At 43.2% G+C, this 24,191-nt stretch overlaps 1 protein-coding gene across 1 annotated transcript in view; it reads left to right on the top strand.

Annotated features, from left to right (window-relative positions):
- The first annotated feature begins 4,012 nt into the window (after positions 1 to 4,012).
- LOC132829794 (glutamate receptor ionotropic, kainate 3-like) overlaps positions 4,013 to 24,191 on the top strand; it is a 484,473-nt gene continuing 464,294 nt past the window's right edge. The window contains exons 1-2 of the mRNA XM_060847158.1: positions 4,013 to 4,098; positions 4,809 to 5,215. Coding sequence (XP_060703141.1) covers positions 4,013 to 4,098; positions 4,809 to 5,215 — 493 coding nt within the window. The remainder of the gene's footprint in view (positions 4,099 to 4,808; positions 5,216 to 24,191) is intronic.

The following is a 24,191-nucleotide window of genomic DNA, read 5'->3' as shown; positions in this document are numbered from 1 at the left end:
AGTGAAGGCTCAGTGAAGACTTGATCTAGTTCTGCAGCAGAGCTCCAACTACTTAGAGAGAGAGAGAAAGACAGAGACAAAGGGAGAGAAAAGATTCATCCTGACCTGTGAAATCCACCTTTGTGGAAGAGAGCCAGGTTGGTGTTGAAAAGGAAGGAGATTTACATGGTCCAGTTTAAACATGTGGATCATTGTGAGTAATATCCTTTCTCAGATGGATGGATTGAGGTAGAGAGTAAATATTACGGGAGTTTGGGAAATGCTTACAAGTGTTTATAATATCAAAGATTTTGCTAATAAGCTCAAATTGAACCACAAATCAAATTCGGTGACCTTTTGTCCATCTCAATGACAAGACCACTTTGGATAAAGTGTTTTTAATATGTAAACTGAAATGACAAAGCACAGATGATAAAACACGTGTAAGTCTCCTATGATGTTGCTTATGATAAATTGGGCAATATTCTGTCTTTTAAGGAGAAAAGCGTTAAACCTAAAAAAAGTGTGGAATATACTAATTGTTGCTAATATGGAAGCTTGAGCCATTAAAATCTTAATGCATAATAACATTATTATTCAGCAAAAAACACTGTACAGAGTAAGATCAATCAATTTTCAGTTGTTCTTCAGGTTAGAAGTGAGAATACAAGATTAAAGGTCTGCTTTTTAAACTACAATTGTTAAGGTCAGTTTGTATGTTTTATCTCAAATATTTCTATTCTTTTAATAAGCTATGCTGTGTTAGGGAGATGTTTCTCTCCAAACATATTGTCTGATATTTAAAAATCAATGTTAGGGTTGGAAATAATGAGCTGCAATTATAATTATTACAATATGTTTCCCTATAATTAAGTGTAGCACAGAAGTGTGATGAAGGGAGTGTGCAATGAAGCAGGGTGTGTCAGTGGACATGCAACTTTCATTACTTGCTACTTTTTGATACATTATACATACTGAATTATATTCCAATGGTGTGTTTTCAAAATTGTGTATGACTCCAGTGGTTTGACTTTACACATGATTATTTACAGCTGGCAGGAAAGGGAGAACATATGATTCATTTCCCTGTACTTTCATTTTTTTTTCCTGATTCAAAGGTGTGGATGATAATACTTCTTATACCATCTCCAACTGAGATTGATGCTAGATGGCTCTTAATTTTTCCTAGTAAATCTATTGTTCTATTGACTGAAACTTCAACCAATCCCCATTAATATCTCACGCAATTTTTATCTTAACTTTTGTTGTTAGAATATTCATTCTGACTGTTATACTGATGCAAAAGTCAATCTCATACAAAGGGTAATCACATGGATTTGTCCTAAAGTGATCTAGTTTCTTATAAACATTAAAGGAGAAGAAAACTGAGTCTAGTCTTTCAGTTATCAGAGTTCAAAACTTTTGGAATCAACGTATAATTCCAGATGCAAAAATGATTTGATTACATTGAAATAATAAATATACTATTGAAAATGAGTGCCTGCATGCAATGTTTAGAAGATTCATAACTTCAAATTTGGTACTATTTATTCAATTTTACAGAATTCAGATTATAATCATAGTTAACACTTTTTTTAAACATTGTTGATTCTTTCTTTATTCCATTGCAGTGATCTTTATTGGATTTAATTTGGCAAGGACTCAAAACCATGATCTACTTCAACCTTATGACTTTGGGGCTAAAAAGAATCTCAAAAATTCAACTTTTATATGGGTATTTATAATTGATAACATAGGTGTAACTTAACATTTGCAAACTGAACATACTGGCAGCATTGAAATGTTTCCTTGTACTGACAAGAGCTTTATTTGACAGAAATATTCACACACTTCAATATTAAGCAACTCCTCAATTTTATTCTGTCAACATGGCAGGAGCTGTTTGGAGTGACAGGTATGATCAGCTAGAGTGACACAGATTGCAGAGGCAATTACATATGAAGTTGTGTTTATTTTCAAGAACTGGCATCCCTCAAAACCAGTTACATTTCCCAAACTAAAATACGTCATTGTCACTACTAATGAGTCATACATGGCAGGTCTGAGCTGCCAGAACACTGGCAATAATTTTATAGCTTCTCAAGTGTCTGTCCAGCTATTGATTTGTCACTACACTCAGACAGCCAGCGAGTCCAAAGTGAAACAGACAGAGGTTATAGAAGACGAAGTGATTTGCATATTTATACAGCCTTTCAAAATTCTGTCTATTGCATTTTGCATCCAACAGGTGCTTTTGAAAGTGAAGTCACTGTTGTTAGTCTGTCTAGAAACCACCACAACAAAAACAGACATTGCTGGGAACATTCTAAGGAAAGTCACTCGACCTGAAACTCTTACAGAGGCAAAAGTGAGGACTGCAGATGCTGGAAACCAGAGTTTAGATCAGAGTGGTGCTGGAAAAACACAGTAGGTCAGGCAGCAAAAGCCCTTCATCAGGAATAGAGGCAGGAAGCCTCCAGGGTGGAGAGATAAATGTGGGGGCGGCGAGGGGAGGGTTGGGCTAGGGAGAAGGTAGCAAAGAGTAACAGCCTCAGAGCAGAGGAGATGGCTTGGGGTTTGCAGTGAGAGACAGACTCAGTGAGATTATTGTGGAGAGAGGAAGAGAACTTCTTCAAGGTAGGCATCCTTGCAAGAGGATGCGCAGTAAGGTTAACATCAATGCCTGGCTGAAACTCTTACCTCCCAATTCTCTCAATAGACGCTGCTAGACCTGCTGAGCAACTCCACCAATTTCTGTTCTTGTTTCTGATTTGCAGCATCTGCAAATCTCTTCGTTTAGTGCCTCAGCTTAAAAAAAATAAGGACACTCCTGACAGTATCGCAGTCCTAACAGACTGTGCTCAGCTTTGATAATGTGCTCAATTTTTTACCTACTAACTTCCAGGCGAGAATTATAAAATTGTGCAGCACCGAAACAGACCCTTCAGGGCAACAGGTCCATGCTGGCCAGGTATCTTAGATTAATCTAGACCCATTTGCCAGCGTTTGGCCAACATTCCTCTAAACCCTTCTGAGTCAAGGTCAAAAGTCATATGACGCGAGATTATAGTCCAACAGGTTTATTTGAAATCACAAGCACTGTTATTCCTATTCATGTATCAATCCAGATGCCCTTAAAATGTTGTAACTGCGCCCGCCTGCACTACATCCTCTGGCAGCTCAGGACATACACGCACCACTCTCAGCGTGAAGAAGTTGCCCCTTTCAAGTTTTCTGATTCCTGATGAAGGGCTCTGGCCCGAAACGTCGAATTTCCTGTTCCTTGGATGCTGCCTGACCTGCTGTGCTTTAACCAGCAACACATTTTCAGCTCTGATCTCCAGCATCTGCAGACCTCACTTTTTACCCTTTCAAGTTTTTTTCCCGTCTCACCCTAGGTTTTACCAATTGGGCTACTCTTGGATTATTACGTATAAGAATGGAGCGGGAGTTCCACGGATGAGTTTTGGCGATTTCCATGGAGTTTATTGGGGGCTTGCTGCACCATTTATTCAAGAGAGGGCGCTCTAAAACAAGAATCGGTGGTTCTACAAGGAGGGCGAGATCTACAGGGGAGCTGCTGTGAACTGTAATCCATGAATCTCTGTAATGTGAGCTCTGGGGCTTCATATTTCACACTGATTCTCTTTATATTGCTCTGTGGGTCTATAAATCTTAACACATGGCATGAATATGGAGCAGATACAAATGAAAGGAATTCAACCTTTCTCTTCGTTTAAGAAACGGAGCGCTGTCTTTCATCGCCACTCTAAATGGCTAATAGGGACCCGGGCAGTGCAGATGAACAGACTGACGGCTGTTTCAGCTCAGTCTGAGGGCAGAGGAAGGAAAATATTAGCCAGGATAAAGTATTCGATGTTCACGTGTGAAAGAAGAATCAAGCTGCAACTTAAAGCGCGCGAAGAGAAAACAAAAACGAAAATAGGGGGAGGAAGGGGATAGGAAAGAATTCAAGGTCAGGGCAGACAGCAGCGACGTGTATTGGAAGAAAACCAGTGGGTTCAAGAACTTCATGCACCGCAGTTTCTTTGATTCCGATTCTGCTGAGTGCAGAAGTGCCGCTTGTCCTCTTGTGACAGATACTGTCCCGCCCAGGCTGTGAATGTCCTCTCTCCTGTGAGTGGACACAGATCTGTTAAGTCCCGCTCAGACAGTTCAGAGGTAGGCGCTCTGAGGGAGGGTGAGAGAGAGACTGGCCGTGAATTTCTCACTCCAGACCGAACCTGGAACAGATAACTCCACACGCTGCAGAAACTGGCGTTTTATGTCCACCCCACCCCCTCCCCCTTTCTCCCCAGCTTTGTAAATGCTGTTGTTTGGAAAGAAAAAATAGACAGAAATGTCGCATCATTTCAGTGGGCTGAAGTTGGGGGCTGGATGAAGAATTAAAGCGCGGTAAAATCTAATCAGGTCTCGAAACGGGACAGAGCCGTGTGGTTGTGGAGGGGAGGGCTCCCTTTATAGAAGTTTTAGGATGAGTGAAAGCAACGCGGATATTTGTAAGCGCAATGTTAAACGCACTGTGGATGTTGGAGGCTGACAGAGTGAATGTCACTGAGCCCACGTGTCACTCACAATGTTCCCTATCGGTGGGAGCGCTTCTTAACATTTCTCTCTGCTTTTGCACACGTTCTGTGTCCATTGCTGGCTTCCTAAATTAGGAATGGCTCCCTCCCCCTCACCCACCCTTCCCCAATCCCTCCCGCTCTCCCCTCTCCTGCTGCTCATTCGAAGTGAATTGCTGCTGGCGTTGGTTTGGAGCTGGGCTACTTTCTGACTGAACGTGCGCCTCCCACCATCCCTTGCAGAGTTGTGTCTGTCCTTTATCGCACTAAGTCGGTGTGTGGAGAACGTGAAGATCATGTTGAGATTGCACGGCTCGGGGAAAGCATCCGCTCGCTCACTCCTGACACTGGGAGAGTTGTAAACCTCCTGACCCAGCAGCTTCCCCCACCCCGGCACCCCCTCCCCACAGCTTACCTCCTCAACCAAACAAGAAATCCATTTTGCGTCGACTCTGGGCAAAGCGGCGGACAGAAGCTGAATACTGTGGGATCTTGCTTTAAGCTCAACTCGTTCCTTCAGACTTGCGACCACCAGAAATCGCTGGGCTTGTCCCCTGTTTTGAGCATGGTTTTGGAATACAGGACGGGACTTATTTTTTACTTGTTTTGGATACAATATTCTCATGGGATGCCTCATGTCATTCGTATCGGTAAGGGCTTCTCTCAGCGTGAGAGTTTTTTTTTGTTTGTTTTGTGTTGAGGTACTGTGTTGTACTGCTCTCTCTCTCTCTCTCTCTGGGTACTCCGTTATTATAGGGAGGTCTGTTCAGTTATTGCTCCTCATCTTTGGCAGGGTATTGGTGGGGGCCGTGTGAGTGTTGAGGAATCTGGCAAGTTAATACATGCAGCAACTTAAGGGGAAACAGCCAAGAATGAGACTTGGTCTCTATGTGTAGCAAAACGGACTCGTTCCTGTTCAGTTGGAAATTAAACAATCACACACACACACACACACAGACACACACACACAAGAATGGATTAAGGTCGACATTTGAAGGTTCACCTTAGTTCACACTATTATATTGAATAAGAGTTGTGATGGTCCAAATTCAAATGGGCGAGAGATCAAAAGCGGAGGGAAACTGAATGCGTTGTAAGTTCCCTGTCTCCCACTCAGCAACTTCACTCAAGGAGGGGAACCTGGATTCAGAGTTCAACTCTAGGTCCTGGAATTATCACCCCTGTCTGCATGCCGGACTGTGTTGTAATATTTTGCGCTTTTGTGCGTCTGTGTGTAGCTGTAATTATTTCTGTAACTGGGAGAGTGACAGGATGATTAAAGTGGTCCATTTTTGATGTAATGCTGAATTAATTAGATTGCTGTCACACGCAGACATGAGAATAATGACCTCCCCCAACCCCGAGACAAGGACATATGGAGACAGTGGTCTACATGTATAAAACCCAGAGTGACAGGCGTGAAGGAATGACACCATGACTGCACATTCTTGATTCAGTAATGCAGGTTCAGAAAGTGCATGTTTAAGGGGATGGGTGCAAAATAGAGAGAGGGAGAGAGACAGTATGGGTAGAATGGACCGGCCACATTAATGAACTATAGTTCTAGTGATTAAATACATTTATTACACACGGGGTTAGATATCAGAGTTATCGGGCAGATATTTGCCAGAGCGAGAGAGACCGAGATAGAGAGGCTCGGGGACTCAGATCGACAGAATGATAGATGGACAGGGAGCAGTGAAGTGGGAGAGGCAGCGCTATCTGTCTTGGTTTTGTGAGTCCACTTTAAGACAGACACTTCGACTGAGTGCATGAGACCATAGTAAATATGTTAGCCTCGGACTCGGCTCCTCTCCCAGAGTATACGTGTGCTTTAATCTCTCTCTGTGACTTGTTGGCTGACGGCTCTTAAATTTGTGTCACCTGTCGCGCCGACTTGAGATAGTGTTAACAAAAAAAAGCTGGAGGAGGTGTAGGTTGGTCTTGCTCTGAGTGACAAAGCGTTTCCAACACTGCTGCTCTCTCTCAGACAGCTGAGTGCAGATCAATACAATCTGTGAGGCTGTTGACAAATAGCTTCAGACAATGACTTTTCAGCAACTGGGATTGCGGACCCAGTAACCAGAGCCCCGAAGCTCTGGGCAGGAACATGTGGAATTGTATAGGTGTTCAGTAATGTTCGCTGGTGTTCCCTCAACAGAGGAATTGTTCCCCAAATACCGCTCAGTTTAAGATCCTGCCTCAATCATAGCCCATTATTAGTCACACGACTGTAGGCTGTGGCAGTTATATAACCCAGAATGAAGGCGTTCACTGTTGAAATGGTCAGTGGAAGCAATGAACTCGCCGCTGGTTATGAGGGTAGATGGGGTTCCAGTCGCTTGCTGGAGAAGGCAGAATCGTGGACGCAATTCCGAGCGCATGAAGTGTGCGCCTAGGCAGAATTCCATGAAATGCTCTATAATCATTCCCATCCTTCCCCCCCTCCCCACCCAAGCCCCGTCCCACCGAGTTAGGAAACAGGAGGTGAAGATGGAAGAGACAGTCTGGAGGCTGAGCATCCTGACAGAGGGGGCTTGGGGATATGAGGGTGGGGGTCCGAGGCACATCTCCAAGCAAGATCATGAAGCTTCAGCCTTCAGTAAATGTGACCACTTCTCACCATCTGTTTTCTGCACTCGTTGCATAGTGTTAAATGACAATCGGAACAGGCGCAAAGCGGAGGAGCTGCCTGGAATCATTATGAATTAGTCTGTGTGTTGTGGTGACCCTAAAGGGGAAGAAGAAAGCCCCCCCCCCCCCCCCGCCCCGCTCATAAGATACACAAATGTCGACCTGGAAAGCATGGGGTTGCAGGTGGGGCTTTAATGTTTAGGGTGGCAAATAACCTCAAAGTCTCGAATTGCCAATAGATTGTTGGGCATTTCTGAGCTCCATCCCCACACAGTGAGCTTCTTAACCCGCCAACAGGCCGACCTTGGTGAAAGCACTTGAGCAACTTTAATGTCTTGAGTCTATTCAAACATTCTGCCTGGAGGAGGAACCTCGCGTTTGGAAACAAAGTGTAAACCGAAAGGCTGGACATAATGCATTCGCTCCTCCCTTGCAATTAATTCTTTCCTCGAAACTACAGTCCATCTCGTCTGTTCCTCCTCCAACTCCCTTCTCCATCCATTTGTCCTGTTAGAACAAGCTGCCAGTTGAAGGGTTTTCTTTTGGTTTATTTTCGAGGCCGTGTTCCATTTGGACAGATCCAGCTGTTCAAAAGGTTTAAAAGTGAGAGGGAGGGCGGTTATCTTTAGGGATACTGGATGCACGCAAGCATTTCCATAGGGAGCGGTGGATGCACCGGTCCCTGTCCAGATTGTAACCTCTGAATGCTCTTCCTTATGCACTCGCTTTGTGAACAGCAAAAGGATCAGCACTGTCCAAACAGCATCATGCAAAGCGTCTGGGAGCGGGCAGATCGGGGACTGAGCTGAAAATGTGTTGCTGGTTAAAGCACAGCAGGTCAGGCAGCATCCAAGGAACAGGAAATTCGACGTTTCGGGCCAGAGCCCTTCATCCGGAAGGGGACTGTTCAAAATTATCTGCAAAGCTTTACAGATTTAGATAGAACCACACACTAAAGCCGCAAACTGCACTTGTACCAAGTAACACGAGGTGTCAAGGGGGCCGGTAAAAAGTGTCCAAGCTGACTCATAAATACAGTTGGGAGTGAGGGTGGCATGAATACTTCAGGCAGGGGAAATAACTCATTTTAAAACACTTGCTTCTAGCACTGCAGCTGAGTCTGGTAGCAGGAAGTTGTCAGCTTTCTGAAACTTACAGTGCCTGCTATCGAGCTGTTTTATTCTCTAATTGAAGAACCTTTTCAGCCTATTTGGGGAAAAAAAATGTACCTTTGCTCTGATTTTTGCTGCCAGTTTCTCTCTCTCTCTCTCGACTGACTCTAACCTGAGGCGGTCTGGTTCACTCAGGTGTCAATGTGCATGACAGAACTCCCCCTCAAGACCCTTCTATCCCGGAGCAAATAAGGTTCCTCGGATCTGGCTGAACTCTGATGCATTTTTCAAAAAATATCTAGCCCGCAGTCAGTGTCGGTTGAACTGAAGCCTTCAATCCGGTTTTCAACTGACCCGAGGCAGATTTACCACAAGCAACCTTTCAACTGAGGACGTCAAAGTCGGACAATGATTTATCGAGTGGTCTCCCGTTTCTTTGAGGGGCTGAACCCAAGTTGATGGCGAACTCCAGTGAAATGTATAACCCCTGAGATCAAGTTGCATCTGAGATACTTTTTGAGCATTGGCTTCGACTGAGCTAGATTGGTGTTTCCCAGTGTGTTTGCCCCCAATTATCCCCAGAACCCTTAAAGCCCAGTTTTTTTCTACATGTTGCCCCGAATTAGCACAGTAACCTAGATCCAGGAACGCTGCAAGGGGCAGACTGGTGTTACTCTAGCTGTTTGGATAGTGGGGAATGGACTCCCTAAGGCCCAATGTCTTTTTTTGAAATGTGCACTAATGTTTCATGAAACGTGGGTGTCGTTGGCTCGGCTGACGTTTGTTGTCTGTCTTTCACTGCCTTGGAGAAGCTGGGCTGGATTCTAGAACCAGTATTTGAGGTGTAAGGACAGTCACGGTGTGTTTGGGGGGAGTCCCAGGGATTTTGTCCCAGTGAAGGCACAGCCATGTATTTCCAACGCAGGGTGGTCAGTGGCTTGGAGGGGAGCTTGCAGGGAGGCGGTTGGTATCTGTCACCCTTGTCCTTTTAGATGGTAAGTACATTTAGCCTGGGAAATACAACATAGCCCCAGCCCCCCATATCCTCCTCTCAGATGACATCCTCCACTTGCCCCATCCAGTGGACTTAATTCGTCCAACTGTGTGCCATTTCCTGCAATCTCAATGTTTCTGCCTCGCGTCCACACCTTGGATGTTGATGCTGAAGGGACGCAGGGCGGTGACTGGCCGGGAGGTGGGGGAAGCTGTTACTATCGTGAAGATGGTGGGACATCACTTTACTCTCTCTCCTTCCCCCCCCCCCCCCCCCATGAGCACGCTGCACAATGCTTTCGCGCTGTTGCCGGTCTTTCCACCCCTAAAGCCCTTCCATTTGCAAAATTAAACTGCATTTAGCCGGGACGCCCCAAGTCCTTGTCATTTAATAAAATACATAACACTTACCCATTGTGGCGCTCCCGCTGTGACCCAGGCAAAGCGGGGAAATTTATTTTTGCTTTCGCTCAATCGCATAAAGTCAAAAGTCACACAGCACTAGGTTACAGTCCAACAGGTTTATTTGGAGGTACAAGCTTTCGGAGCGCTGCTCCTTAGTCGGACAACTCGTGACTAACTTGCCTGATCAAAGAGCAGCGCTCCGAAAGCTAGTGCTTCCAATTCAATCTGTTGGACTATAACCTGGTGCTGTGTGATTTTTTTACTTTGTCCACCCCAGTCCGACTCCAGCACCACATCACATCTATCCCCAAAAGTCACAGGAACAGAATTAGGCCATTCGGCCCATTGAGTCTGTTCCACCATTCCACCACGGCTGATATGTTTCTCCAGCCCATTCCTCTGCCTCTTCCCCGTAGCCTTTATTTGTCTTAAATACACTCAATGGCGCTCCAGATAACTCTGCCTCCCACTGATTCCTGCCATGACAGAATTTTGTAGCCTGCCCAACATCACACTGTCCTGTCTCACCAACACTCTGCTACACTCCCTCCTTTCTCATAATGTGGAGATGCCGGTGTTGGACTGGGGTGTACAAAGTTAAAAATCACACAACACCAGGTTAGAGTCCAACAGGTTTAATTGGAAGCACACTAACTTTCGGAGCGACACTCCTTCATCAGGTGATACTCATAGACACTCTCTCCTCACCGTCCTATTCCCTGGTTTCTGCCCACCATTCTGCCTCTCTGTTCTGTTTATTTTACCAGTAAGAAATGACTCCTTTCCACACCAACGCTTTAACCAGCAGCACTAGTTTAAGAAATTCCGAGTTTCTATTTTACAGACACAGGAAGCTACTCTGGGTGCGAAATAGGGGCTGGACCCGGGGTGACGGAGTGAGGAAGGGGCAGCGCCTGGACCCCTGAGTCGAATTTCTATTGGAGGTGAGGGGGAGGTCGTTAAGGGTGGGCGGAATCCGATTGTCCGCGATCACCTCTGCTTCCTGCACGCCCTCAGTGTGGAGGGTTTCCTGGGAATAAGGGGGTAGCTGGAAGGAAATGTGGTTGAGTCATTGTCCGACTCTACAAAGGCTTCAGGGTCATCAATGAGAGAATTGCACAGAGGAAAATCACAAACAGACTCACAGTTATCGCCTAGTGTGTGTAAAGAAATCGGAAGTATGTTTCTTACCCCTCAGCAATCAACCTGTTCAGAGAAGCTGTGAACACACTCAGGGCCAGGTGGAACTTGACCTATTCGATTAGATTCCCTACAGTGCGGAAACAGGCCATTTGGCCCAACCAGTCCACACCGACCCTCCGAAGAGTAACCCACCCAGACCCATTTCCCTCTGACTAATGCAACTAACACTATGGGCAATTGAGCACGGCCAATTCACCTGACCTGCACATCTTTGGACTGTGGGAGGAAACCCACACAGACACGGGGAGAATGTGCAAACTCCACACACAGTTGCCCGAGGCTGGAATCGATCCTGGTGCTGTGAAGCAGCAGTAATAACCACTGAGCCCAGATGGGGCTTAAATGTCTAAAATGTACGGGCGTGGGACCCCCCGTCTTGCCCCAATCCTTATAAAAAAATTGCAGCATTTATAAACTTTTTTATAGTGTTTTGTTCTAAAGCAGTTCCCTTCTAAAACAACGAGCCGGGTCTTCAGCGAAATCCTATCTCCTACTTGACAGGAAAGGGATTCGGAATATTCCTTTAATGAAAATCTGCAAGCAGTCCAATCTCTCACACCCCCAAATTAATTAGTTCCGCTATACTTTACAAACGGCGGGAATGAATGTAAATTCCAGTCCAGTCGGTCCATTCATTTAAAACCGGATTATTAAAGCATTGAAATTCTTGACACCCCCCACCAACCCCACTTTCAGACGAAGCATTGTACTCCCCCCCCCCCTCCTCTCCTGGGTTACCCCTCCCTCCCTCTCTCAGCTCTAGGCCTCCCTGCCCATCAAGACAACTTGAACACAAATGCAAACACACTGGAGTCACCGTTTAACCTCGCTGTGTTAACACCAAGTCTGTTCCTAGCACTGATCTCCCAGCGCCAGAACATGCCAACCATGCTGCTCCGAATGAAACAGAACGCAGGGGGCGGGGGGGCTGGGGGTTGGGGCGCGGGGGGGGGGGGGGGTTGCTGACAAAATGACTTTGGGAAATTGACAAAAGCTGGATAGAAGTCAACATTTCTAGCGCGGTCCCTGCGGTGTGAACAGGCAGATAGCATCCCGGCAGAGTGTGTTTACTCATTTGTCAGATGTTGAGTGGTTGAAATTAAAACGCACCAGAATGGACTCAAGCAAACCAGCCATTAAAATACTACAAACTCAATCAGGTGCACTAAGAGATGAGTAGGCAGTGTGATCGGGGTTTGGCATCCAGAGGCTTCGAAGAGATTTCTTATTTTTAAAGGTTTCATTTTAATTTAAATCCACGATTAGCCCAAATTGACTCGCCTCTGGAGTCTACGTTATCTCCGCGAGGTAACCACCCGTCCATTTCAAACTGGGCATGAGACAAGTCGGAATCTCCGAGAAGGGACGAGGGAGAGGCGAACGAGAACCGGCGGCACGTCCGCGTTCAAACACTCGCTTCTGGTGAGGAAGGAGCCAGCGGCGAGGAGATCTGATAGAGTTAAACGCGCAAAAAGGCGGGTTTCAGACAGTTACTGGGTGAACCGGGAATGTAAACTAGACCACATTCATTTGCAAGGGACCCGGCCATTAAAATATTCTAAAGTGAGACCAATACTACAACGGAACAAATACCACGAGTTTAGTAAACGGGGAATATTGTAGTCATGATTTGGGGATGCCGGTGTTGGACTGGGGTGTACAAAGTTAAAAAAATCACACAACACCAGGTTATAGTCCAACAGGTTTAATTGGAAGCACACTAGCTTTCGGAGCGCTGCTCCTTGGAGGGAATATTGTAGCACTTGTTTTTGAACTTCTGAAAAAAATTGTTGTAATCTCTCATACCCATGTGCTATTCAAGCTCTGCACGTTCATGTTACATTCCGTTTGTATGTAAGTTTATTATTCCAGTTCAGTGAACAACAGTGTAAGGGTTTGTGCTTAAACAATGAAGTTCCCTGCTGTGTCGATCCTTCCAAATGGAAGATGTACAAAGTATAACAGCAAGGTTCTACATAGAAGCTTGTTCCTAGCTTTGCAGGTCTGGCTTTGGGACAAAAAAAAACACATGGAGATCTCTTGACAGCCTTTTAAGATCTTCACAATGATCTGTTGGATGTTGACAGCTGTAACAAGTACGCTGCCAGTCATCTGTGTTCAGCCGGTGTTAATTTATACACTGTGCTGCAAAGTTGGGCTGTCCGACTGGACGAGCTGTTTTGAAATATGGGGTCTTCCTATCGGCATCCCAAGCCCACTATTTGGGATTGTCTATTGTTCTGTCTGCAGAGGAAGCTTCTCGTCCCGACCATGGAACGCTATGTCAATCAGACCTCTGCATCCGGCGGAGTGCCGGAATACAGTGTGACCCTTTTAGTGGCTTTCCAGTAAATCCACTGGCGAGACCTGCATTTATGCTCCAACCCCTCATGTAGAGAGTGGGCTAGGTAGGCGCTGTACAGTGTATAAAAGAAGCCAGTCAGTGGAAATTTGAATACCATTGGGATTTGATGTTTGCAAATGACATTGCATCAATTCTGACAGGCTGCGTTGCAGCAGAGACAATTGTTTTGTCAGTGAAACCCAAGAAGAAAGACCAAAGCTGAAAGTACAGAGCACTACCGGGACTGCGAGTTTGTAAAGGATAAATGGTATGCAGTGACAGGTTTAAGTAAGATTAAAATGTCCAATAAGATCAAAATGTGCGCTGTACTGCAATGGCGAGTGAGAGAGCTGCTGGGAAGATGGCCATGTTAACCAGTGCTGCTTGATTGTGTAGCTACCAATATCTAGGAAAGGGACGATGACGGATTGCGCTCAGCTACAGTTCAGTCAAACTGCACCGCCAGTCTCTGGCTGGAAGAGAAAGGATCCTCATGGTGCTGGTGAGTGGGGAGGCCGGGATGGGACCACTACAGCTTTATGGAAAAATAATGATATTTAGGCTTGTAACTCACAGCCAGAACATACGTTTCACACCAAAATAGAAGCTTTTTTTTTCAAAAAATGGACACTGCTTTGTCAAGTATACTGGAAGAGAAAGGATCCTCATGGTGCTGGTGAGTGGGGAGGCCGGGATGGGACCACTACAGCTTTATGGAAAAATAATGATATTTAGGCTTGTAACTCACAGCCAGAACATACGTTTCACACCAAAATAGAAGCTTTTTTTTTCAAAAAATGGACACTGCTTTGTCAAGTATACACTTGTCAACTGTCATGAAGAATTCGAACAATCGCAATAAAAGCGGACAAATCTTCCACCCCAAAGACCACTCATTCAGCAAATCAACCTCATCAAGACCAAAAGGGTGAATTATATATTTATGCACATAATAATTGTTATTTTCCTGCAAAAAAGTAGGCATCGAATTACCTCCATTCAGTACCCTGACGTAACAGTATTGGCCAGGATATACTGTACACACGTGTCAGCAGTTCTTTATCATAGAGCAATTTAATAAATTTCGATTGTATGCTTGACTAAACCAGACCTTAATCAGGATTAAATAATATAGTGGATACACTTTCTCAATAAGACCTCAAGGCATGCACACACATTTATGGTTTTGCACGCCGCTTCCTCTCAGTTCTGGGAACCATATCCCAGGTGTGACCGAGCTAAGTGGGCAATCAGACAACAATGACAACTACAGGAGAGGGAATCCATTCAGCCCATCCTGCCTGTGCCAGCGTTTTGGAAGAGCTCCCGCTTAGACCCACACCCCCCGCTCCGTTCCCATTTTTCACGTATTTTCCCTCTTCCTTTTGAATATTATTATTGTATGAACCTCCACCATCCTTTCAGGTAATGCGTTCCAGATTATACAAATTGGTATTTTATTTTAAATCCAGATTTTAAATTTTAAGTTGATTTACCCATTACTGTAAAACTGATTCCCAATATTTTTTTGATACTGCAAACATTTTCTCCCTTATTTATATTTCCAAGGTCACAACTTTTGACATCATTCTTTGATTTCCCTTTGGTTTGTCTGCACTGAGAAGAATTTACTTGCCACTCTATCCGCTTAACTGAAGTTTTCATTCTCAATACCATTTTAGCAAATGTTCTGCCTAAATTGTGATGCTCAGAGTTAGAGACAAACTTCAGGCTAGGACCTAATCTACTTTCTTTTCAAATAATGATTTAGCACAACCTTTGTCCTTTTGTGTTCTATGCCTTGGTTTTTAAGACCAACTATCCCATGCGTTTCTCAAATTTTCTGCCAATTATCAAAACTTCTGTACATGTATCCCCAGATGTCTCTATTTCTGCATTTCCTTCAAAATGATATCGTTCAGTTTTTCTAATTCTTGCCACCAAAATGATTCAATTTCCACCTGAACGTATAAATTAGGAATGGAAGTAGGCTACAGTACCTTAAACCTGTTCTGCCATTTTAGTCCAAAGATGTGCAGGTTAGGTGAATTGGCCATACAAATTGCTCATAGTGCTAGGTGCATTAATCAGAGGGAAATGGGTCAGGGTGGGTTACTCTTTGGAGGGTCGGTGTGGACTGGTTGGGTCGAATGGCCTGTTTCCACACTGTAGAGAATCTAATCATAAGATCATGGGTGATCTTATTATTCCACTTTCCCACTGACTTCCCATAACCTTTTCCTTCTTGGTTTACCAAGACCTATCAATGTCCTATATTAAATTACATCTGTCCTGTCTAATCACTGGGACCATTTCATGTTATCTTGAGGTCTATTGATATTCTCACTAATTTTTATTAACTTCTAATTGCAAGTGATCTGCAAATGTTGAAATTATATCCATATACTGAAGTCTACTTCATTAAAAAGGTCAAAAAAACCTTCAACATTAACCTGGAGCACTGTAAAGGATTTATTCACTACCACATTTTACTTTTTGTCCTTTTGCCAATGTTGTATTCATGAAATCATTTAAACCAACAGACTTAAATTTACCAACATATCTATCATGTGACATTTTATAATGTGCTTTTTGCACTAAGCACATCAATCACATTACTTTTATCAACATATTTTATTTCTTCGAAAAATTCATTCAACTTAGTCAAATACAATTTGCCTTCAACCAATCCAAGCAGAATTTTACTTATTAATTTAAATTTTTATTCATCAATTTTTTTGGCCTACATTAATTCTTCCTCGGGTTCCCTTAACACCTTCATTAAGGTGACTGTCTTGTAGTTACTTTCTTTATTTTCCTCTTCTGAAAGTGAACACAACATCTACAAGTCTTAAGTCCTTTGGTAGTTCCTTCATATTGAAGAGAGGGTGAGATGGTGTCCAGAGTCTCTACAATTTTCACCCTTGTTTCTCTCAACAATTAAGGATGGATCTCATTCAGCTTAGGTGACTTTGAATGTAGCCAGTCGACTTTTGTACTTCCTATTGTACTTTGCTTATCCTATCCAACTTCTGTTCAATTTCCTTTTGTATGATGTTTGTCAGAATTCTCTTATTTAGTAGTGATAGGCAGATGCAAAGCCATAGCCACTGCTTTTGCCAGAAGTTCTCAATTAACTCTCAACTGCCCCCCCCCCCCCACTCTCCTTAATTATACTGAAACCCATTCACTTGTACAGAATTAAAATTGAAATCATACAGACATGCAATTTCAAAACAGAACAGGACTGGAGTTCCTCAAGTCTGCTCCACCGGTTAATAAGATCATGGCAGACCTGTTTGTGTTCCTAGGAGAAAGTGAGGTCTGCAGATGCTGGAGATCAGAGCTGAAAATGTGTTGCTGGAAAAGCGCAGCAGGTCAGGCAGCATCCAAGGAACAGGAAATTCGACGTTTTGGGCATAAGCCCTTCATCAAGAATGAGGAAAGTGTGTCCAGCAGGCTGTTTGTGTTCCTAATTTGAAATTCCCGTCTAGCATCCTCCTCCTATGATTCCTTTGCATCTTCCCCCAGCTTTACCACCTTCTGAGGCAGAGAGTTAGCTATAGAAATGAATAGCACCAAACATGGTCATTTGTTCAATGAGGTCATTGTTGGGCACTGAACAAAATAATCTAATTTCCATTCCTTTGTTCTTTTGCACATCCGGAGTAGCATTCATTTCCAGTTTCTCTTTGAAGACCACCCTCATTCCTCACTACATACCGAGTGCTGCTCTCTCTACTTCTCTCTACTGAGAATCACCATGCTGTGAATACTTGTCATGAGCACTTCCGTTTCCGAGAATCAGGGGGGCAATGGGATGAAATTCCAGGTGAAATTGTCGGTACTGCCTGCAAACACATTCCAGATTCCGTTCAAATAAAGTCAATGGAATTCTATATTCCACAATGGATAAAAAGGGTGACCAATACCAATATCATGCTTTTTTTCTTTTCCACCACCCACATCCTCCATGGTCACGGTATAAATATAATAAATGCTACTTTTTTTTTCAAACTGTCAGCTCTTCAAGTTTCCTTCAATAGCGCCTTCGAAAGCAATGACCCTAGAAGGTCAGCAGATGTATGAGAGCGCCGTTATCTGCCAGTTCATGTCTTCCTTGTAGCGTGGTCAGTATCCAAGACCTCCCTCGCTAACGGCCCTGTTGGAGGCCCGACATTAAATGCCCGGGTTGAAGAATACCGTTTAGCTGGACTGATCCAAGGGCAGGGCCGGTTGAAGCAGTCGAGGCGGAAGTGAGAACTGCAGATGCTGGAGATGAGAATCGCGAGAGAGAGTGGTGTTGAAAAAGCACAGCAGGTCAGGCAGCATCCGAGGAGCAGGAGAGTCGACGTTTCGGGCAAAACCCCCTTCAGCAGCAATCATTCCTGAATGATTCCTTATGCTCGAAACGTCGATTCCCCTGCTCCTCGGATGCTGCCTGACCTGCTGTGCTTTTCCAGCACCACACTGTCGACTTGAAGCAGTCGAGGATAGCTTAGCCTGTGGCGTCCGCACCCAATGACAAAATAAAACAAAATTACAGCATTTGTTTTCACATTCTCTCACACTGTCCCTGGCAAAAGCAGACGGAAAAGTTAGCGCACAGCGGCAATGTGAAGGAGTCATAGGACCCGATGCTTCTTGAAGCTTTCTTAATAAATTAGGTCAGTTATATTTGGCAAGAGGCTTTACAATCTTGACAGTGGCTTGAAACAATTGATTTTATTTTGAAAACAAAAGTTTATAAACATTTCTCATTTAGCTCTGTGCATACGAGGTCAATAGAGACAGCTGGGGGATAGCAACCTAGACGGTCTGTTTTAAACAGCAATGCCATTTTAGATCATTAGCATAATAATTCCCAAACCTTTGCAGTTGAATGCTTTGCAGATTGATAGAGTTCCCGCCAGGCTGCAGCAATGCTGAAGACTAATAAAGCTATTTCACTGTAGCGGCGCTGAAAATTGATTTTATTGCGGCATCGCGGGTGGGTTCTGAACTTTGGTTATTAGAAAACATCAGAAAGAGCCCAGGCCCGTTCGCACTGTGGGGAGGTCAAAGTTTACACATGTCCACCACAATCCTGGTCGAAAGGAGTCAGACCGAACATATCAGAACATCATGGGATCCCGGGCAACAGACGCCGAGGAACTGGTGATGGCTCTTCCACCACTTCCATTCTTTAAATGTAACCCGCGTTTCCAAATCAAACTGGCGATTTAATCACACAGGGGAACAAATGGCGCGAAAAGTACAGGACAGATCAGTCTCGGGTTGAAAAAGAAAGTTTTAGGTTAATAGTAACCACTATCGAGGAGGGGGTGATGTAAGGGAGTGTCTCAGAAATGAGGACGGGTTTGAAGTTTGTGGAGGCAGAAAAACTGATGTTTCGTCTGAAAATGGTGGTAGTGTCCTATCTCTGAGCCAGAAGGGTTCAGGTTCAAGCCCCACCTGCTCCGGAGATGGGTAATAACATCCCTGAGCAGGTTGATCAGAAACTATCTTCAACAAGTTCCGGTTTAAATCGCCGTTCACTTCCTCGCTGAGCTTTCTTCTGAGTGTGACAACTTTACCTCAGATATTGACACTCTCTTTTTCCGTGGAGGCTGGTGAAACACTTGGCAAGGAAGCAGACACGGGCTGGAAAAGCGATATCACAAAGCGATATTACAGAAATAAAACAGTGTTGAACAAACTCAGCAGGTCTGGCAGCATCTGTGCAGAGAGAAATATAGTTAACATCTCGACACCAAAGAATCTTTATCGAAGGCGTTGTTTAGAGGATGTGTATGTCATCATTGCATAACTAGGATTCAACCACTTTACTGTGGTACTGGAGACACATGTAGGCCAGTTGAGGTCAGATTTCTCTTGTTAAAAGACATTACATAGCGAAATGATTCCCCGCCCCAGTAATCAGATTAGAGTTTTTAAAGAAAACGATCCAGATGGAGTGGAGTGTATTATTTCCCCCTCCTATTCTATTTTGATTTAATCCCTGCCCTCCCCTTCACTGTTTGATCACGCAGCATTGCCCTTTGATGTGAAGGGCACTGCTTGTCACTGGCCACTCAGATGTTTCCTTTCTTCTTGGTGGTGGAATATAAATAAAGATTTACACACTTGTTGTTTTTCAGTGTGTCCAACATCTGTACAGACATAACATGGGTGCTGAGGAAGAATAAGCACTACCGCTGTCAGTGTGGGAATAAAAAAAAGAAAAAAAACCAAAGAAATCCAGATTTAATTGAGTTTAAATTTAACCATCTGCAATCACAAGATTTGAACCAAAATTCCCAGATATTACCCTGAAACTCATGATTATTCATTCTCTGACATGACACTGCACAACTACCATATAAGCTGATTTTGGATGGACCGCCTGTTCTACCCAGTACTTCATTAAAAAGTTCCATGACAGTCAATGGGATTAAGTATCAGCCACTGTGCAAAGTAGGCAGCCAATCTGATACAGCCCAACATGAAGCTATAGCCTACACCCTCAACCCAACTCCAACTCATACAGATCACAGAATCCTCAAACCTTTCCAATCTAAATACCTCAGCCATCCTCAATACTATCCTAAAATGTGTCAGTCTGGTGCCCGACTACCCCAATATTCAGTGCAATGGGCATGTATTGTCAGCTGTTAGGTTTAAGCCAGAACTTTAGGTGCTGCTGCAGATTGCATTTAATGCTGGCTGAACACATGACGCTGCTTTCAGCAGCTCCTGATACCGGGGTCAGACACAGTCTGTAGCAGCACTCAAGTTAACCTGAAAATGTGACTAGGCAAAATAATCTCACTCAGTGAAGCGAGCATGTGTGTGTGACACATGTGATGTGGTGTTGCAGAAGGCTGGCTGGTTGTTGTTGACAGCACTGATTCGAGTAATGGTGAACCAGTTTTTAAATCAAGGCATGTCAAACAGCATGGAAGAGCTGTACATATAATTCTGCTTGGTTGGGTAATGTGTTTTGAAGTGGTTGGGCAGTAGGTGGTTCAGGAAAGCACATCACTGGCTGTGGGTGCACTCTGGTCTCTGACATTGGAACATTACTTAAGCAGCAGGTAGGCCTTGGCACAAACTCACACCATATAGGGAAATTGCAAATAGTCCTGGATTTGAGCTTTCTCTTCAATTTTAACTGATTTGATTTATTATTGTCACATGTACTGAGATACAGTGAAAAGTGTTATTTTGCGTGTTAACTAGAAATATCATAACTTACAGAAGTACATAAGGGTAATAGGACAGAATTCAGAATACAGTTTTACAGCTACAGAGAAGGTGCAGAGAAAGATCGACTGTAATATATGAGAGGTCCATTCATGGGGAAGAAGCTGTTCTTGAATCAATTAGTGCGACTTTTCGAACTTTTGCATCTTCTATCCAATGAAAGAGGGTGGGAGGGAAAGTATGTAACCAGAGTGGGGTGAGGGGGGTTCTTTGATTATGTTGCTTTCCCAAGGCAGCAGGAAGTGTAGACAGAGTCAAAGGAAGGAAGACTGGTCTGCGTTCACAACTCTCTGTACTTGCTTGAGATCTTGGCCAGAGTAGTTGCCATACCAAACTGTTTTGCATCTGGATAGGATGCTTTCTATGGTGCAGTCACTGTGGATACGCTGAATTTCCTGACCCTTCTGAGGATGTAGATGAGTTATATAACTTTTAGATTAGATTAGATTCTCTACAGTGTGGAAACAGGCCCTTCCGCCCACCAAGTCCACACTGACCCTCCAAAGAATAACCCACCCAGACCCATTTCCCTCTGACTAATGCACCTAACAATATGGGCAATTTAGTCTGGTCAATTCACCTAACCTGCACATCTTTGAACTGTGGTAGGGAAACCGGAGTATCCGGAGGAAACCCATGCAGACATGGGGAGAATGTGCAAACTTCACACAGACAGTCGCCCAAGGCTGGAATCGAACCTGGGACCCTAGTGCTGTGAGGCAGCAGTGCTAACCACTGAACCACTGTACCGATCACAAATAAAAAATATTCTGCTAATTCTAATGAACTGAAATAAAAAGACACTGAACAAATTGGTGTCCCTTTATCAAGACATTGGCTATTATTATTTATTCCATGATACATCTCTGACTGAATATTGTCACTCAGTACATTGGGATACCTCTACCCATCCTTCAATGCAAGTTTGCATAGTGTGGCAGAATGTTACAAATAATACTGCGTAGGATTCCCCCAGCTGTAATGCTATGCTCAGTGAGCTAAAACCTTAGCTTTTATGCTGTTCTCAATGCAGAAATTATGTTGCTAAAGGGATCATCTAGAATTACTGTTTGTTAAAATGTTTGGCTGTTTACTTTCCACATCAAAATACTTCATCTAATATCTGATGCAATATTGCCAAAATGATTAATGATCTTTCCATTCTTTTGTGTGACCCAGGCAAGAAAGATTTTGTACTAGGTACCATGCTGGTAACACCACGATAGGTTTGCTCAGGTCAAGAGAGATCTGAAAACTTAAATACACATTCACAGTGAAGCTACATAGCCAGAGCAGGATCACATTAATTTGGACAATTTGTTTCCGTATTGGATTATTGTCTTTTTCACATACTAGTTCTACCAGACACTAGAAATAAACTAACCAAAAGCAACTCCTACAATGTAGCACCCAGCCTCAATAGCAGTCAGGGAATTTTTCCACCATGGATCTTATGTCAAAAGATGCCATTTTTTGAATTTTACTGTAATGTAGGTTGAAAGCATTACCAAGACCTGGCCACATGTGCAAATTTTATGACAAGAATTTTTTAAAAAAGAAATATGGTACAGAAGGATTTATCCTACTCTGTACTCAAGGAGCGTAAAAGGAGGTTAGTTTAAGTACCACTCTGGGAAGAAGGATTATACCTCCTCTGTTATTTCAAGTGTAAGTGAAAGCTTCCATGTCAATGTAGAAATTTTCTGCAGATGTGCAGTCAGTAGACGTCTTCACAGTTTACACAATTTTAAACCTTTATTTTAAACAAAAGGTTGGACTAACTTTGTGCTTCCAACAAAATCTTTGATAGTATCCAATTATATTCCTAGACAACATTTACCGCTGAGCGGTCCATTAGCAGATATTACATGGTTCACTTTGTTTGAGGTCTGCAATGTTAATTGAGTAATTACATGCAACTTGGGAGTCGTATTTTGTGCTGTGACTATAGAAAGCAGACTGAATCAGCAGAGAGCTCAATTGGAAGCTGCAACTGATTCCTTACTGGAATATCTTTGGTATTAAGCATGTCATTTGCCTGGATATTTTCTGTATCTGCCAACAATTCCACAAAAACATTAAATTGACTCACAGCACACAAGGTGTCCATGATATTGGAGGAATGATTAGATTTTAATGAAATGTGTGAAAGTGCTAAATAAATAAGAAGCCTTGCCACCCAGGAATTCTAATGAGTTGATTTTAGTATTAAAAGCGAGAACTGAAGTAAGCATGTAAAAGGATGTGTACAAGACAGTGATTAACCACAATTGTTAGAGACAGAAACACATTTCCTTTTGATTTTTTTCTGATTTGAATAGCTCATTCCAGCAGAAGAAAATAGCATCTGGCTGAATGCTTATCCAAAGTTGAATTAGCTCTAATACATGGATCTCACTAATGGAACTCTAATTATTTCAATAAGTATTTCAGAAATAACTCATACTCTGCAATCCAGGCAAGTTAAAGGAGATTGTCTAGAGGCACTAAACTTTGTCCGTTATTTCAGGTGGATGGAAGGGAATAATTTCGTGCTACGGTTTCAAAAATGATTGGACTAATGGTTCCAAACATGCACCATCACAGAGATTTGGCCCTTTGTCACTTCTGGATCAGTTGCAAAAGGATTGATTGAAATGATTAGTCTACACTATCCATTATTATTGCGCCACATAACTGTTAAGTAGGCAGCAGAGAAACTAAATTGACCTTGCTCTTTTTCTCTGTCTAGCAATTCCCATATTAAAGTAAGAGCAAAACATTCTCCTGGCGTCTTGGTCAACTTTTCTCCCTTTATATCATCTGCAAGAAAACTGCTGTGGGTAAACTGGTTGCTCGGCTTACCTGAAGAATGATAGATCCATAGAATCATCAAATCGCTAAAGTGCAGATAGAGACCCTTTATCCCACTGAGTCAGCACTGACCCTCCAAACAGCACTTCACCCAGATGCGGCTCCCAACCTATCCCTGTGACCTTGCATTTGCAAATCACTGGACACTATGGGGCAATTTAGCATGACCAATTCACCTAATCTTCATGTCTTTGAACTGTGGGAAGTAGTTTCACTTCACTAAATAAATAATTTGTTGCAGGATATGTTAAGACGTACTGAAGACTTTTTAAAGTATTATACAAATACAAGTTTGTTTGTCCCCTTTATATTCAGAATAAGTTGAAACTGGAATAATATAGTTATCTCTTATTTCACAACTATTTTGCTAACATTTACTATAAAACTGGATTTATATGTTATCAATTCATAATTTTTTAAAATATAAGTCACTCACACCTAGACAATATAAAGCCTGTAGGGAGATCTGACTGGTAGACCAGTCTTTGTGACTCTTTCTGGTTCATAGCACTTGAACCCATGGTAGCACCCAGTAACTTAAATGAGGTAACACTGGAAGATCATTTGGAACAGGTGGGTTTTTCAATTGCTTTCCAGCTTCTGGTGTACAAGCCTATTTGTGATATTTAACAACAAATAACAGCAACCAGAAATGCAATCTTTGAAACTTGTGTGCATGTACAGGGATGTACTTATGCTGTTTTTCTATTGGTCAGCAAAGAAGAGACTATTTCCACAGATTCCTAAGTCTAACATTAACAGTTCGCCACATGTCAAGTTTCTGAGGTTGACTTTGGTGTCCTTTGCTAGATGAACAGATATCCACAAATGAAATGT

This window comes from Hemiscyllium ocellatum, chromosome 30, assembly GCF_020745735.1.
Source record: "Hemiscyllium ocellatum isolate sHemOce1 chromosome 30, sHemOce1.pat.X.cur, whole genome shotgun sequence".
Taxonomy (NCBI): domain Eukaryota; kingdom Metazoa; phylum Chordata; class Chondrichthyes; order Orectolobiformes; family Hemiscylliidae; genus Hemiscyllium; species Hemiscyllium ocellatum.
Note: the sequence above shows the minus strand (reverse complement) of the source record. Positions and strands in the feature narration are given on the sequence as shown.